The sequence below is a fragment of the Calypte anna genome, chromosome 8, assembly GCF_003957555.1.
Source record: "Calypte anna isolate BGI_N300 chromosome 8, bCalAnn1_v1.p, whole genome shotgun sequence".
NCBI classification, from domain to species: Eukaryota; Metazoa; Chordata; class Aves; order Apodiformes; family Trochilidae; genus Calypte; species Calypte anna.
The window spans coordinates 1,229,819-1,246,845 of NC_044254.1; the positions used below are offsets into that span (position 1 = coordinate 1,229,819).

The window sequence follows — 17,027 nt, forward strand, 5'->3', positions numbered from 1 at the left end:
CCTTCAAGATCATCAAGTCCAGCCTCATCCTAGTGCTATTCCTCTGTTCCCAGAGACCACCACTAAACCGTGTCCCCAGGCACCACATCCAGGAGATTTTTAAACACATTCAGGGATGGAGGAGACTCAACCACCTCCCTGGGGAGCCTGTTCCAGTGCTTAACCACCCTTCCTGTGAAGAAGTTTCTCCTGATGTCCAAACTAAATCTCCCCCGATGCAACTTGAAGCCATTTCCCTTTGTCTTCTGTCACCAGTGAGAAGAGACCAACCCACACTCTCACCACAACCTCCTCTGAGGTATTCGTAAAGGTGAAAAGGTCTCCCTTTTCCTCAGCCTCCTTTTCCCCCTGTACCTCAGTCCCTCCTCACAGGGGACGAGGCGCATCCCAATAATTGTAGCATCCCAACTTTAATTTCGCAAGTCACTTTTCTAAATATTTAAATTCCTTAGAAAAAAAACACACAACAAAACAGCGTTCCGAGTGACCGCACCTCCCACACAATGGAGGTAAACCCAGGGAAACTACTTTCTCGGACAAAAACTCACCTTTCCCGCCAAGCGACGCGAAAGCAGCGCTCAGAGAGGCAGCGGGGGGGCCGGCTTCCCTTCCCCGCACCCCGGCTGTAGCATACAGAACCGGAGCCGCTTTACCCAGCCGGTACCGACCCCGGTCCAAACCTCGGTTCCTTCCGCTCCCCCAGCAACCCCCGCGCCCGCCGAGGCTGCTGGGAGCGCTGCGGAAAACTCTTCCCGCCTCAGGCTCCCCTGAGGTGAGGGGAGTGAGCGCCATGTCCCAGACTGATCCTGAGCTGCTCCTGCGGGAGCTGGGCGGCTGGGACGGGGATCTCTGCCGCCGGGAGATGCCCGCCGTCCTACCCCGGCTCCTGATATCCTTCACCGCGGTTGGGCTGCTGGGTGGCTGTGGGGAGGCAGCCCGGGATGGAGGGGGTGTTGTGGGGGGTGTTCCTGAGGGGTGTTCCGTCCCTCAGCCTCCCGCCGCCTGTGGGAAGGAGAGCGGTGCGGGCTTTGTAAGCGATGAGCGCAGGAGAGAAAGGCTGAGTGACGGGATTTTCAGAGGAAATAAGTACAGCCCTTCACCGAAATTAAAAAGATTTACGGAAAAAAAAAAAATAGCAACCAGAAAAACCCAGAGTGTGGTTAGTTATCACTGTAGATGCAGCCTTCCCTCACCTGCCCCCTCAGACTTGCTCTGACATTCACCGTGGAAATACTGATGCTGATACTGGGTACCGAGGTGTGGCTGAGGGAGCATCACTGCTGATTTTAGTTAGGCGTACATGGGACATAGCCCGGCAGAAACCACTTGGACCTCTCTCTGCAGATTGTTCAAAAGATGACTTTTAGGGCAGAACGAGTCTGGGTTTCTTTAACGCTTTTACTCTATGTATCAAGAGTCTGAAGACTGGGCCGAGCACATTCGTAAGTAGTGACCAAGAAATTCCCAAGGACTCTTAACTGCAGCTGCATTATAAATTCTGCACTATTTTAAACACTTAAAACTAATCACTTTCACTGTCCTCAGCCATCCTGCTGGACCTTGCATGTTACACTAACTGCATGTTGAATAAACTTTGTAAAAGCCCTTAGAGAAGCTGTGCTTGTCCTTTTTCCATATTTGTGACAATCATACACTGTTTTTCTCTAACGTTTTATAAATGTTTTGCTTTGCAGGTGTTCTGAGGATCCTGACTGAAATGTTTTTGCCCCACATCAGCCTTGCAGATTTGGAGCAAGCTTTTTTCTCAAAAGTATTACCTAAGGTATGACAACTTCAATTAAATCTCAAGTTTTCAGTCATTCCAGAACTAAAAACCTTTTTTGAGGTCTCATGATATAATTACTGCTGTGGATAGAAAACTTGAGAACTCTCAATACTGTGAGATGGTTTTTGCTTCTTGGTGTATCATGCTTTATGATACAAATGCTAGAAAGTGTTATTTTCCCCTGAGTTAACTCAGTAGCCCAGGACTCCCTGGCAAGCAAACAAGCAGATACAGAATGGTGTTAGTATTTGTGTGTGTGTGTGTTTATAAACAAAATGTTTTTGTTTTGTTCTGACAGACTCTACAGTTATTTGATAACTTGATGTATGAATTATCCAGTGAGGCCAAAGGATTAAGCAGTCAGAATACAGAGTTATGCAGCACTGTAAGGAATCTCCTGCAGGCAAGTCCCGTGATATAAGTGGTTGAAGAAATTATTATATTATTCCTTGGGTGTACTTAAATAATTAAGCAGTTACAGAATATTTTTGTTGGCTACTATCTGGCTGCTTAAAATGTAGTTTGATCTTCTGCAGTTGTTCAAGTTTTGTGATTGATTTGAGTACACTTAGTGTGTGATGCTTCTCAGAATTAACACGATTGGAATGTGATTCTCCATACTTAAAGAGTGGATCTGGCATCTATTTATACAGTTACTTAATTCAGAGTTTATTTTTTTTTAAATAAAAAACAGTAGTCAAAGGAAATATGGAACTTTCAAAGAGAATATGGTATCAAAGAGGTCTGAATTGCTTGATACTATTTAAGGAGCTTCACTGATCTTTAACAAACTTCTACAAATAGCAGTGAAGTTTAAATGCCAGAAAAACAGAGGTGCAATTCAGGTGAGAAAAGGTGCTTTTGAAGCTATTGCAGGTGTGAAAAAAAATATTATCTTGTTGTTTATTCTTTCTCTAAGACTCTGGTGCAGCTGCTGGAAGCTCTGACTGGCTGTGTGCGCTATGTCTGCACCCTGCAGGAGTGTGTGGCTCTGGAGAGGATCCGCACCCTCCCGGCCTCTGTTCTTCATGTCATAAAGAGCACATTTACACACTGCAAGGTAGGTCTTGGCTGCCAGGAGGAGCATTCTCATTCTGGCTGGCTTTTATGTAAGGAGATCCTATTTTGAAGCAATATTGTTCTCAAGTTATATTTTAAACACTTAAATGTAGATTGCACAGAGGTGATTTTTCACTGTTTTGCAAGCAAATGTGACGTGGTAGGGAGAGGCACAGATTGTGCTGTTTCCATACTTGGCACCCAATGCCAACTGAACATCTGATTTACCAGGCCAGGCTCTCTGTGAAATCTGTGCACTTCTGATAGCTGTGGTATTTCCAGAGCTACAAATAGTTATCAAAATGGTGCCACTTACCTTGTTTCCATTCAAGTTCCAAAGTTGTGATCAGGGTCTTCATGTTTATGATGAGTAATGCATTCCAGCTTCAGATCTGCATTTTCAGATGCAACAGTAATTCCCCCTACAGCAGTGAAAATAAAACAAGGTTATTTTAAGGACACAGCAGCTTTTGGTCAGGCTTCACTTTTAACTTTTTAACTTTTGCATCCAGTCTTAATCCCAAGCCCACTAAGCTCACTAGAGCCAGGCAGACTTCATTAATTGTTGATGAGGCTGGAGGTGAACAGTGTTAATAAACAGGGGGCTGTAACAGAAGATACAGATCTGGCTGTATATTATACTTAAAGTAGGTAAGTCTGTGCCTTGCTTTTTTTGTGAAATGTATAAGAAAGCTCTGGGTGTTTTCAGCATGTGAAAAATCAGGCTGTGGTTTCTCATCTCTTTTTCTAAACCTTCCCTTCTCTGTTTCTACAGGATAGTGAATCAGTGTACTGTGGGCATCTGCACTTGATTTCTGACCTCTTGCAAGCTATGTTCAAGGAAACTTACTGTCTTCAGAAACAGCTGATGGAACTACTTGATAGGATTTCTTTGGACTCTGCTTCTGCTGAAGAGAACATCACAGATATGGTGTCAGGTATGTGTGGATCTAATGCTTTTAGTCCTGTTCAGTCTTTCTTTTCTATAGAGAATGTGAGTTTTTAGAAGAGGGTTCTGAGCATGCTGAGTTCCTACTGTCCTGGCCAGCTTTTCTAAAAGCAGCATTTTGAATCTTGATATTTTTCCACTTATCCACCTGCAACTTTCTCTGTCAGGTGGGGCACATTGTGAGGGAAAGGGGCAGCTCCCAAGCACTGAGCTCTTTTCCAGATTCAGTGTCATGTGGTGGTATTCTCTCAGTGCTTGTGACTGCTTTCCAGGGAGAGGAGTGTAGCTGTGAACTCAGCAAATCTGATGTAACTCACTTTTTGCTATTATTTCACCCCCAGTGATCCACACTGTGCTGGAGATCTGCTCTGTCATTTCCAACATGGACCATGCTCTTCATGCTAATACGTGGAAGTTCATAATCAAGTATGTCATTCAACATTGAGTTTTATTGTAATAAACCCAGACTGTTAACATTAAATAACCAGCATTTTCATAGCTTTAGATTCAGAGTTTCAAATTAAATTGCAATCAGATTATTCAATTAAGCTATTTAGCTAGTAAGAAAATTTAGATATTTATTTTTTAAATTAGCTATTTCATCACTGAAGACAGCTAGAAATCATATGTGAAAAAAGTACTAGAACCTTGACTTCTTGTATTAAAATACAGAAGAAAATTTTAAACCCCATTGTCTGAAAAAATAATCCCAGAGGTCTGACCTGCAGTTTTGTCAGTGTCTGTGGCCTGAGCTGTGCTGCCTGCTGCTGCTGTCCTGCCTCTCCTCTGGCTATGGATATGAAGAAGGTTGCTCATCCTAAATCCCTGATTTTGATATTGTATCAATTAGTATTGTATAAAAGCCTAAAAAGAAGAATTAATTATTTGTATGAATTCATAGTGTGATCACTTCTGACAATTAAATACCTGATTAAATTCCTGTCTGTTAGGCAGAGCCTGAAGCATCACTCTCTGCTGCAGTGCCATCTGAAACACAGGGACATCCTTGACAGCCTGTGCAAGGACACTCTTCTTTCTTTTCAATCCTGTTTGCAACTGGCTGAGCAAATGAAAATATCAGAGATACAGGTAAGTTAAAGTCTCCAGAAGCTGCTGTTGGACTTGAGAAGGATAAATTCTTTGTGCTGTGTTACATTGCTTGGAGTGATCTGTTTTTTTCTTTTTGGTTGGTTGTTTTTTTCAGTTTATGTGATAGGCAAACTGCCACATGAAAGTGAGGCCCATAACTTTGTTCAGACTGAGGATGTCCTGAAAATAAGTTTCCATTCTATTCTATGGGAATTTCTTTTTATTTCCTAAGCTGATGATATCTCAAGGTCAATCAAAAGACAGTATTCCAGTTCTGAATAGTGCTGTAAAACACTGGGGGATACTGAAGATTTCTGAAGTTCTTTCCACCATTGCTGCAGAGTCTGGAGAGAATCAAGCTTGAAATAAGTTTGGAACATAGTCAGCAATCTTGACTTTCTTTTTTATTTTATACTCTGTCAATAAAGTTTTATAACTGCTTTTTACTTTTTTTTTTTGGACAGGAGGGCACTGACCTCAGACTCTTTCAGAAGACTGTCAAGCTGTGCAGGTTCTTTGCTAATTCCCTTGTACACTACACCAAGGTAAGTTTAGTTTTAATGCTTCAATTATATATTGGTATTAAATCTAAGCCTCTGTAATGGAGTTATTTTGTACCACACAGTATCTCACCAATTTCTGACTGTACCATATGGGTGGTATGATTAACACCCATGCATAACCTACAAGTCATTTTCCCCCTCTATATGCTCACAAGCTCAAGCAGGATTCCTGCTGTGATTTAACAGAAAACCAAACCAGAATGATAAGCTGTGACAGGCAGTGTCACCAAGAAGCTGGTAGGAGTTTTTGCCTTGGATCAATGCAATAGCATCTTCACCTGGAAGAATGCAGCAGAGGAGAGCTGTTCCTCACTGCAGCTACTGAAAACTGTGGCATTAGTTAGAAGAAATGCTTGTGTGCTGTTGTTAGCTCTGACACAAACTTCCTGCTCCTTCCTTGGCCCTTGCACTTTGTTCCTGTGTTGGCTTTTTCTCAGTATTACAAGACATGCTGGTTCTGCATCTGCCTTGTGCCATGGGCTATAACTGGGGGGGATATTTTGGGTTTTTTTCCACAAAGTAAATAGCATTTTGACAGGATAAAGCAGCCCTGCAGCATGGACTGAGAGCACTTCAGATGTTTGCAGGTCTCTATGGCTGCTGCAGCCATACTTATATTTTTTTAATAAGCCAATAAATTTGATTTTTACCTACTATATACAAGTAATGTAGTTAAGCTTAGAAAGACTTTAATTGTTCACTTTGCCCTTACTTTGTGCTGTGGGCTGTTAGAATTTAACCAGTTTTTGCTGTGTAGTACTTGACACAGCAGTATAGCAGAACAGAGAGAAGGTCTATTTAATAATAAATTTTATATTAAAAGTACCATTCAGAATTAATAGTATGTATTATTCCTTCTGCAGGAGTTTCTTTCTTTCTTCTCTGATTCATGCTCTCAGTTACATCAGCTCTTTCTTCAGATATACAGGTAAGTGAAGTACAGAGAAGTGATTATTTACAGTATCTTTATAACACCTCCATATTGAATTCCTAACATTTTGAGATATAAAAATACAGTTCCTGTTCTAGAGTTGTTCCTTTTTTTTTTTTATGTACATCTAAAAAATATTTTTAATAAATTGGAAATCTTGGCATGGTATTAGTTACCTTAAACCCATCCTTGATCAGTGCTCTCATGTCCCATACTGACAAGCCACTGACTTTGTTGCCATTGATCATGTCAGTGTTTCTTAACTGGGTCTATTTATGCCATTTCATTTGAAAAGTCTTGTTCCTAAAGTTAGGATTCCTGAAGGTAGGATTTGCCCTCACCACCAAGAGGTTAGACAGAGCTAAAGCTGAGCAACAACTCGACAGATTGTTTCAACTTTAAGACAAAGTATGGAAACATTTCTCCTGAGAGGATCAGAATCAGAGGATCCTGAATTTTTTCATAGCTTTACTCTTGTGTTTATAAGCTCTTGAAATGGCTCAGAAGGACTCTCTGTTCCCCCCAGAAATAAACATTATGCTCACAAAGCATAATAGCCTGCAAGTGGCTTGCAGTTTTCCTCCATTTTCTACCATAGTGGGGAAGGGCAGGGGAAAGTGGACTTAAAATAGAGAGCTGATTCTGTCATCCTCTTGGAACTGCAATCAGGTTCTGTGGCAAGATGCCTGCACTGTGTGTTTCACTGCAAGATCAAGGGGATGTTTTTCATGAGTTTCCTCTTCTAACTTTACTTACTCTGTACATCTTCCTCAGGTGGGAGGTTGTAAACTTCTATTCACTCAGCAAAACCGAGCAGGATTTTAAGAATAGGAATACAGCATTTTTACAGGCACTTTAAAAGCTGCAAGCTTTTCATTTCATGATCTCTTTTCTTTTATTCTCGTGTAACTTTTGTATTCTTTTGTTGTCCAAGATTTTTTTTCCTTAAGAGAAACCATGGTGCCCTTTTATTAGTGTCATACATTAAATTAGTGCTGTCACATTTATGACTGTCACAATGTGTACACAGGTGCCTTCTTGGCTTTTTACTGCTTGACTTTTTTTGTCATTTATATTTCTCCTTCTATGTGCTATATATTTTATGTGCCTTTTCTGTGAGCTTGTAAGGTTTTCTTTCAATGCTTAGTAAAATATTGCAGAGTAATGCTCAGTTTAGTGGAGTTGAAACTCTCCCAAAGGACCAGATCTACTAACAGATACTCCACAATGGAAAACCCTTTGCTGCCTTTTATTTCATAGTAACAAGGAAGTCAAGGATTTACCTTTTTTCAGTTCTTTGGAAAAGTAATCTTCCTGAAAATGCTACCAAGAATATTTAATTTATTTTTTTTTGTGCCTCCTCAGCAAATTTCCTCCCAGCCTCTATGCTCCAGAGATCTTGGAAGTTCATCGGGATGAAGTATTCCGGGTTTTTCTTGTGGCTCTGGACCCTCTCATCTGCCAGCTTCTTCCCTTTAGCCCTTTTATGGAGCAAGTGTTAAGTGAAAATTTAGGTGGGTTTAAAATACAGCTAACACTGCTGTAGTATTATGGAAGCATTTCTGAGGGATCAGGATTCATGTCTTGATTTCCTGGCCCACAAATAATATTCTGTACTGGTTTCCTTGTCTCTCATTCTTCTGCAGGTCCAATGATAATCAGTTACACACTAACTGATGAATTTTATATCAGTTGGATGCTTCTTGTCTGAATGACTCACAGGAACTTCAGTATTAATCTGGTTAATCAGTTCCACTGTTTTGCATCATTTCAGTCCACTTTGTCACAGCCTTTGAAAGCAGGCTGACATTTTTCTGCTCTGCTGGAGAAGGCAGTCAGTGCAGTCAAGGAGACTGGAAGCTTGAGGCACCCAGATTAGAACTCCTTTGTTGCAGTGACACTTCAGACAGAATTAGAATGTTTTGTTTAGCTTTTACCTGAAATTGTGTTTATTTCTCACATCAAACATAGTGTTCATGATGAAACATTCCTTTTTTTTTCCCCAGCTGTGCCTGTGATTTTTTAATTTTTTTTTAACTGTTTTACTGGGAACTTTTATGTTTCATGAGTCTGCTTGTTGTTTCTCACTTCTTAAAAGCCAATTTACACACATGATATAATTACCAGGACAATTAGCATCATATCTTAAAAAAAAAAAGTCCTTTGCAGGTCTCCCACCTGAGCAGCAGCTGCCCCAGTGTCTCATCCTGATTACCATCATGGATAAGCTGCCCTCTCAGTCAGAAGAAGTTCAGAGTCTTTGGAACAGAGGAAAAAGGTACTCAAAATGTCTCCACTCATAATTCATCTCCACAGTGATCAGTCTGGATGAGCAGAGGGGCTCAGCTGCTTGGGTTTCCCTCACAACTGGGTAATAAAATATGTGAGACTCCATAGTTCTACATCCTTATGCTGAGGATCTGAGGTTTAGTGCTTTGAGAGTGAAGGGCACAGAGATACCTGTTTTTCCAGGAAATTAATGGTATTCAGGCTGCTTCCATGATAAGTGCAATGTGTGTATTGTTTGTTGATCCTTCACTAAGTTAAAATCTTGCATTTTTATGCCTGAAGCCTCTAATAATTACCTGACTTTGTCAAAGAGGAAAGTAGTCAAGAGCATCACCCTAGTGTAAAAGCACTGAAATGAATGCCACCATTTCCAGTCTGTAGTAAAAATGTAGTCTGTGGCATTTGGGGTTTGCATATTTAACTGAAGCAGGTTTCTTTTTTCTCTTTCTTTATCCTTGCAGCTTGTCTTTGTTCTCAGCTCTCTTCTTCAGTTTCCAGCAGTGTTCTGGTGAGCTGTCTCTCCCTGTTTATTTGCCAGAGGTGCTGAGTACAGGACAGCCAGCAGTTCCCATCACCCTGTATCACTATGTCTGTGTCCACCTCTGCTCCTTCATTGCTTCCACACTCCCATCCCACTTTCCTCAGCTGGTAAGATTTTTATTTTTCTGCTGTTGTGATGCAGAGGTACTATTTAAAAAAAGAATGAGTTGTTTCTAATGAGGTAGCTCTGAAGAGATTCCTCAGGTTGGAAGTGGTTCTGTGGAAAGGAGCTGTGATACAGTTACCAGACTAGAGTTTGCTGGCAAGAAAACTGGTAATATGTTGGTTTAAAAAAACCCCCAAAAATATTAAAGCTGCCTTGTGAAGAAGAGATGGATCTCTTGACTTGTTGTGACCAGTGGAGGATCCTCAGCCCATTGAAAGGAATGTATGTGTACATTCAAAACCTGCAAAGCTAAAGGTCTAACTGCTTGCTTGATGGTGTAGCTGAATACAGAGGATGAAAATGAGTTCTTAAAACATTTTAAATTTAATAAGCTGAAAATCTTATTAGGTTCTATGCTAATTAGTTGAGTAGAAGTAATACCAGGCCTGGAGTCTGTCTGTGTGTGAACTGACCTGTGTTTCCTGCTCAGGAGCATGCTCTGCTGGATGCTGTGCTGGGTTCTAGCATGGTTACAGCTCTTCTAGCAATGGACTCCTGGTGCTTCCTTGCCCGGTAAGACTCAGGACAAGCAGGATTTCCACTGATCCATTTAGTTCTGTTGTTGTGCATGATTCCTTCAGAGAGACTTTTTTTTTAAAGAAAAGATTGTCTGAGAATTGGGTTCTCTTCAGGTTACAGAGTGTACTTTGAAAACAGGAGCAGAAATGGTGTAGCCATTTTTACAGTCATGCAAGTAAGAGGAACATCCCTCTTCTGTTATTTAGGAATTGGTTTGTGGAATAGTTCTCTCAAGTAAGTTGTGTCTGTGCATATAAAGTTTAAATATGTTTCAGGAAATGGCCATCTCACTGACAGGATTTATAACAGTCTGTAAAAGAGTAGGAATTACAGACTCACAGATGTCTCTCTCTTTCTCTCTCACATTCCAGGTATGGAACAGCTGAGCTCTGTGCTCACCATGTTGGTGTGATTGCTCACTTGGTAAGAAGCACATGAATGTCTGCAGTTTGGTACCAGTTTTAATCCTAGTTCTGCTGGCAAACTTTCTAAATGAGTAAAGACATCAGTTTCATCTTTTTCCAAATCCACAATTGAGATAGTGTTGTTTCTTCAGATTGTGTTGTTAATTAGCACAAGCAGTACTTGGAAAATATAAAGCATTATTCCTATCATTTCCAAGAGGTCCTGCATTGGTTTATTCAGTGTTACTGCTGTGATCCCATGTAACAAACAATGTCTTAGGACATTGCTGAGCACATTAATTGAATGCATTCCCTTTTTTCCTAATTCAGATCAAGTTTTGGCCCAGTGACTGTTACCAGGTCTCTGCCTTGGGTGTTCTGCTGAGGCGTATGCTCTTCTTGATGGCTCCAGATCACCAGGCAAGTATAGCACCAGCATCTTCTGTCTTTAAATTTTTAAGAGATTTAAGGAAATAGGCTGTGTTAAAAACCCTCTTTCAGTTCCTCAGGAATAGTGGGATGTTGAGTGCTTTCTTGCTGCAGTTGGTGTTGTGCTTGGATCCTGAGCTCTGCAGACATTCTCTTCAATACAACAAGGGCACATACTGCCTTGGCAATGAAGTCCTTTTTTTTTTTAATTATTTTTGACTAAATATGAAGATTGCACATCTCCCTGACCTGCTGGCACTGCATGTCCTGTCTTTGCACTGTGACTGGTGCTGATGTGCTCTCATGTCATCAGATGCAGAGTGTCCTTTCCTGTCACTGCCTCTCTCTACACCTCAGAGAGGCTGAAGCTTGTTCTTCTGCCTGCTAGGCCACTCTTTCAAGCAGCTGAAGTTGCTTAATCATCCTGATGTCCTATGCATGACAAGTTAAATGCCAGTTTAATAAGTTTTTTTATATAAAAAGTTGAATTTTGTCTGAATTAAAGTTTCTACACCTTTTTTTCCATGCGTTCATTCTGAAGCAAACTCGTAGAGCATTTTGGTTCCTCGGCTTTCTGCCAGGTTATCAGATTGTGTCTGGTCTGCTTAGTTCCTGTTAACTTTTGTTCTGCAGGTGGAATTTGTTCACAAGTTCCTTCCAGAAGAGGAGGAGAACCTGGCTGTGTGGCAGCACGTGTCCCTCAGGGCCCTGAGCCCTGATCTCAGGACACGAGTGCTCTCTCAGCTCTGCCTGGCGGGGCTGGCGCCGTGCCGCCGGTGGCTGAAGAGCAGGCGTGCTTTGGGAGAGCTCCCACCTGTGGTAAAGGAGACTTGGCTTCTTCTCTTTGCTAAAATTCTGTTGCTGTCACCTCAATTTCAGCCTGGAAAAGAGGAGGCTCAGGGGAGACCTCATCACTCTTTCCAACTCCCTGAAAGGAGGTTGGAGCCAGGGGGGGGTTGGGCTCTTTTCCCAGGCAACTCTCAGCAAGACAAGAGGGCAGGGTCTCAAGTTGTGCCAGGGGAGGTTTAGGTTGGAGATTGGAAAGAATTTCTTTCTGGAGAGGGTGATCAGGCATTGGAATGGGCTGCCCAGGGAAGTAGTGGATTCTCCGTGTCTGGAGATCTTTCCAAAGAGCCTGGATGTGGCACTGAGTGCCATGGGCTGGGAACTGCAGCGGGAGTGGATCAAGGGTTGGACTTGATGATCTCTGAGGTCCCTTCCAACCCAGCCAGTTCTATGATTCTATGAATTCTGCTTTTCTGTGCACTGCACAGCTTTTTTTTCCATGCTTAACTGAGTAAGAATCCTCATGATAGTATTTTCTTCTAGCACATAGCACTGTAGGAGCCTCCTAGGGTGATGAGAGTGGAGGTCGTGGTTTATTAGTTATCCCAGTTGTTGTTTGCTCTGGGTGAGAAGTATTTTTCTCTAGAATTCCTGAAATATCCTGTATCACACAATTCCTCCTAAGTTTTGAAGTCGTGGCTGTTTTTATGAGGCATCAAAGCTGAAAGGTGCTCACAGATCTTCTTGGCAAAGGAGAGGAGTGTGAGAAACCAGAGACTTCCACGTGAAGTTTCTGCTGCCAGCTTTCATCTGCCAGTGCAGCTCCTGACTGGAGCACCATGTGAAAGCCACAGAAGTGATGGATGATTTTCTGGCTTTGGAAGATTTACTGGCCAGTATCCTGGTGGATTAGCTGTACTTGTACTGCTGACACAGCACACTGGGCTCCTTGTCATCTGGTGTCATTTCAGATTTGTAACACAAGCTTGGGGAGTTGGCTTGTTTTACATTTAGGATTTTTTTTTTTGGTCTTTCTTACACTTTTTTCCTCCTAGAACACTGCCCTTTCTGTCCTGCTGGCTGTCTGCAGTTCTGCTGGTGACACTCTGGAGGCAGAACTTGGGGCATCTCTCTTGGGAGTGCTAGGTCAGTTCTGGACTTCTCTCCAGGCTAAGCAGGTAAGAAAATTCTCTGCTCCAGTGGTGAGATCTGGACATCTCAACATCTTTGTTGAGAGGCTGTGTTTGTCAGGAAGTTGTTTTAATGGATTGGACAATTTCTGTAAAGCACAGTGTAACTGTGCTGCCCATCTGGCTCCTGTGTTAGGCAGTCAGGTGCTCTGGGAAGCAGAGTTACAATTTTCCTGAATGTTATGTACACAGTGAGAGTGAAGAAGAGCCAACAAATGTATCCTTCAGAGGTCTCTTCCTATCTCAGCCATGCTGTGAAGGCATTTAGCAACTGATAAGTGAAAAGAAATAGTTCAGTTAACCTTTACCTGCTTATTTTACTGGGTGGAAGAAGATGGGGAATAAGAAATATTAATTTAAAAAAAAGTCTCTTGTAAAATACATCTACCTAGAAATACTGATGTGACTGGTTTGGTTTTCTGCTGCTTACAGTATGTTGTTTTGTGTGTGTGCTGTTAGGCTGAGAATTTTGGAACACCACTGTAACTTTAAATTCTTTTGTATGTGCTTATCTTGTAAACTAAAATGCAGTGTTGCTTTGTTGTGATCTGTTGAAGGTCTCAGAGGAGCCATGTCTCCAGCAGACACTCTGTTTATTACTTCACCTCCTGCAATTTTTCATCCAAGCATTAGATGCTCAACTGATCAATCAGGTAAAAAAAAAACAACCCAAACCTTCTTACAAATGATTATCTTGATGAAAACCAAGTTCTTTGTGATTAATTGAAATATCAAATGGATTATTTCCTGGTCTGGGCTTCTCTTGGAGGATCCTGATTTTATTCATCATGGATCCTGATTTTATTTCTTCCTTGACTGATTTCCAGGTCTTCAAACCAAATACATAAAAAAACAAATAACCATTTTGATTAAGACTGCTTTTGAGAATCCCATTACTTGAAGGTAGCTGAGATGGATGGATATGCTTATTTCTAAGATGCACACTGCAGCTGTATCCAGTAGCCAGTTTTACTGGAGCTGTAGCAAGCCTCCTTTTGTTTTCAGCCTGGTTTTCCAGAATTACTGTCCTCAGACTTCAGGATGAGGCAGCAGAGGTTCCTCTGCATCCTGCCTGATGGAGCTTTGCTCTCTGCAGGTGTTTGCACTCCAGTCTTCCCTCCTCCAGCTGGAGCCCCCAGATCACCTTCGCATGGCAACAGTGGATTTTCTCTCTTCCATGGGAAAGGTGTTTATACCACAGGAAGCACAGGTAAGCACAGCTGTGGCCGTGCTGATACAACCTTCAGTCTGCTGATGAAAACCTGCTGCTTATTTCAAGGATCAAGTCCATCACCTACATACAGGAGTGCCATGACACAGGCATCTTAAGAGACCTAAGGTCTGTGGCAGTTTGATTTTTCATTGATATTCTGAATGCTTGTAAGATGCTTGGTTTATTCATTTGCCTGTTGCTTCTCACCAGTCAGAAATGACTGATAGTTGAGTGTCCAAGATGAAAGAACACAACAAATCACCTCCTTTACAGGGCTGGGTTTTTTTTTGCCAGAAAGGGCAGAAAGTCGCACGTCACAAACCTGTCCCTTGACCTGAGAGCAATTCTTTAACTATTAAATCCTGGAAGTGAGAGACACAACTAACTCTGGAGCTGACAGATACCTGTTCCTCTTCCAGAGGGAAGTTGTCCCCCAGCTGTCCTGTTTGTTTGCTTCTCTGCTAGCTGACCAGACCTGGCTGATTCACCAGCACGCACTGGAGGCGTTCACCCGGTTTGCTGAGGTGAGCACAGAACTCTGGGTGTGGGGATTTAGCTCTGGTAACTTCTGAGGTACAGAAACTCTTCTATCTTAACATGTTTGCTGCTCTTCACTGACCATTCTCAGAATCTCTCAGAATCACAGATGGTATTGCACATCAAAAGTAGGGAGGGGCTAATGCAGTGACAAGTGCATTTTAGGAGCTGTAAGTGAAGGAAAATTAAGTATAGGTTGCAACAAGGAAGGGATGCATCAAATGTGTTTAACTCTGTCTATTCCTTTGTTAATATCCATGTACTAAGCAATTATTACTCAACATTTTTAACAGGAAACAAGCCATGAAGATGTTGTTCCTCAGTGCCTGAATTCTGAAGAAACTAAGAACAAAGTTGTTAGCTTTTTGGCTAAGGTATGTGGCTGAACCATTTTGCTGCTTTCTTAGTTAATTTCATACAAATCTATAATCCTTCCACCATCTATATCTACATCTGTATGGCAACTAAGTTTAAAATAAATTGTTCTGTTAGCTGGGAACCAGTTGAGTTCCTCTGCTTGCTTTAAATCAGCAGCATTAACTGTGCTCACTGCTCTTGCAGTACTTCTGACTTTAGTGTGAATGCTCTGCTTTTCCCTCCTTGAACAAAAGAAGTTATTAAATTGCACAGTTACTGCTGTAGGCAGATAAGTTATCTGTTTAAGACAAGGATTTAATCATTCCATCTGTGGGATTTCCTTCTCTTGGATGAGTTTCTGAAAGTTAAACGAACGTGCATGAAACATCAGAGTCCTTTCTGAATGTTAGAAAAAAAAGAATTCCCTTAAGGGCAGATGACTATTCATGCAGAACACAGAGAGTCAGAGAGAGGGGATGATTATCATGCTGTGACCTAAGGCAGGGCTGTCTAGAAGAGCAGTTTTTGACAAGCAGGTAATTAACAGCAGAGCTGATAGCTGCCAGTGAGGGTGCACTGAAGTACCAGATAACACTCTTCTGAGCAGCAGAGTGATGGTGTGAGAAATGAAGTTTGAACTGCAGGTTAAGATCTCTCCCTCCTTGTTCTGGTACACAAACTGAGCCCATGGAGGGTGGTACTGCCTTTGTGGTTTGGTTACCTCTCCTGGGACTTTCTCCTTAGAGAAGGCAAGTGGAAGAGACAGCAGGAGCACGAAAGCAGCGCATGAAACAAGAAAGTCTCACCTGCAGTGCACAGTTTCTGAAAATGACAGGAGAAGTGGAGTCACCAGGAGAGGTATGTGCACTTCATTTAACTTCATGGGCACTGTTGTCAATTTCTGTCAATTTCTGGGAGGTATCTAAAGACATTTAAGGTCTCACTGCCCTCTAGGTTTCACAAAATAAAGGTCCCTTGCACTCCTGCTCCTTAATATTATGGCTGAGTGCTCTGCCTGCCAGCAAGAACTCTTACAAGGGGGGAATCTCTTAAAGCTCTCCTCCCTCAAAGGGTTTGCTTGCATTTGGATGAAAACTGATCACTTTTATGGAGCATTACAAATGATGTCTCATGTTTACTTCAATCTGCAGCCTCTGGCCAAACGAGCCTGTCACCCCCCCTCTGAGGAGCAGTACAAGGCAGCTGTAGGCACAATGGAGGGAGCAGTGGAGGCTGTGAAGCTGCTGCTTGGGAAAGGCTCAGCCCCTGCCTGGCTTGGAGTGAAACTGGAGGCTCTCCATAAAGCCATAGCCAGCCTCAGAGACACCGTACGGTAAGGTGCTCCCCAGCTTTTAGAGACAATAAACAGCCCAGCCCCCTGTCCTGAGGGAAGAGAGGCCTTTGGACCATGACTGCTGAAGAACAAACCTGTGACACAGGGCCCAGCTCCTGCTGTACTGCTGGTAATGTATGTGGCAAAAGGAACTGAGGGGGGAGATGCTGGCTTGTCTTTCATAACTGGCTGGAAGGACTTTTAATACCTTTTAATGGACACTCTGGTGCCTCTGAGATATAATTTTGTATACTGTCAATGTACAGCTTGCTCTTCTAAGCTCCTCTATGACTATAAAGTTTTCATAAGATTGAATTTTGTACACTGAGATGTTTGAATCTGTTGCAGCAGTTACCTGTGTTCCTGCCATGTACAGCTGACCAGGCAGCAGGTGTTTTTATCTTAATTTTTAAATACAATCACAAATAACAGTTTAAGGCTCTCTACTGTTCTATGGACATACCTCTGCTGCTGGTTCCACTCCATGCTAGGGTCGTCTTTAAAAATAATCTTTATTGGTCACAGTTAAGAGCAGAAAATGCAGTGCTTAAAGAGTTTGTGTTCAGTGATCCTTCACTGCATGGCTCCTAGCACCTCCTGTGCCTTCCACTGACAGAACTATATAAACAGAAATAAATAAATAGAGTAAACTGTACATTTTTGTACTAAACAGTTAAAAAGATCCATTTCTAATGGCTTTACATTTCTGGGGAAAAAAAAAAGAGGAAGAGAGAGAGGAAGAGAGAGAGGAAGAGAGAGAGGAAGAGAGAGAGGAAGAGAGAGAGGAAGAGAGAGAGGAAGAGAGAGAGGAAGAGAGAGAGGAAGAGAGAGAGGAAGAGAGAGAGGAAGAGAGAGAGGAAGAGAGAGAGGAAGAGAGAGAGGAAGAG

The 17,027-nt window shown here is 42.1% G+C and overlaps 1 protein-coding gene across 2 annotated transcripts; it reads left to right on the forward strand.

The window, feature by feature from the left end:
- Positions 1–658: 658 nt before the first annotated feature.
- Positions 659–16,629, forward strand: C8H1orf112 (chromosome 8 C1orf112 homolog). 2 transcript variants are annotated; one of them, XM_008495774.2, is made up of 24 exons: positions 659–889; positions 1,403–1,442; positions 1,695–1,783; positions 2,085–2,189; positions 2,706–2,846; positions 3,621–3,783; positions 4,136–4,220; positions 4,745–4,883; positions 5,348–5,428; positions 6,310–6,374; positions 7,743–7,891; positions 8,547–8,655; positions 9,128–9,314; positions 9,803–9,885; positions 10,263–10,314; positions 10,626–10,715; positions 11,358–11,543; positions 12,566–12,688; positions 13,258–13,353; positions 13,797–13,910; positions 14,333–14,437; positions 14,744–14,824; positions 15,552–15,665; positions 15,959–16,629. In XM_008495774.2, exons 1-24 carry the CDS (start codon positions 791–793, stop codon positions 16,142–16,144), a joined length of 2,682 nt encoding a protein of 893 aa, XP_008493996.2. In that variant the 5' UTR covers positions 659–790; the 3' UTR covers positions 16,145–16,629. The 2 variants fall into 2 exon arrangements, with proteins under 2 accessions (XP_008493996.2, XP_030310922.1); XM_030455062.1 differs by lacking the exons at positions 659–889; positions 1,403–1,442; positions 1,695–1,783; positions 2,085–2,189 and having other exon boundaries at positions 2,772–2,846; positions 9,806–9,885.
- Positions 16,630–17,027: the final 398 nt, after the last annotated feature.

What these genes read in the sequence shown, in the direction of transcription:
- C8H1orf112 (XM_008495774.2), top strand. Translation starts at nt 791, where the DNA reads ATGTCCCAGACTGATCCTGAGCTGCTCCTGCGGGAGCTGGGCGGCTGG. An exon ending in TCCTGGTGCTTCCTTGCCCG is followed by an intron (nt 9,886 to 10,262) that starts GTAAGACTCAGG and finishes CTCACATTCCAG; the next exon opens with GTATGGAACAGCTGAGCTCT. An exon ending in ATGCTCAACTGATCAATCAG is followed by an intron (nt 13,354 to 13,796) that starts GTAAAAAAAAAA and finishes TGCTCTCTGCAG; the next exon opens with GTGTTTGCACTCCAGTCTTC.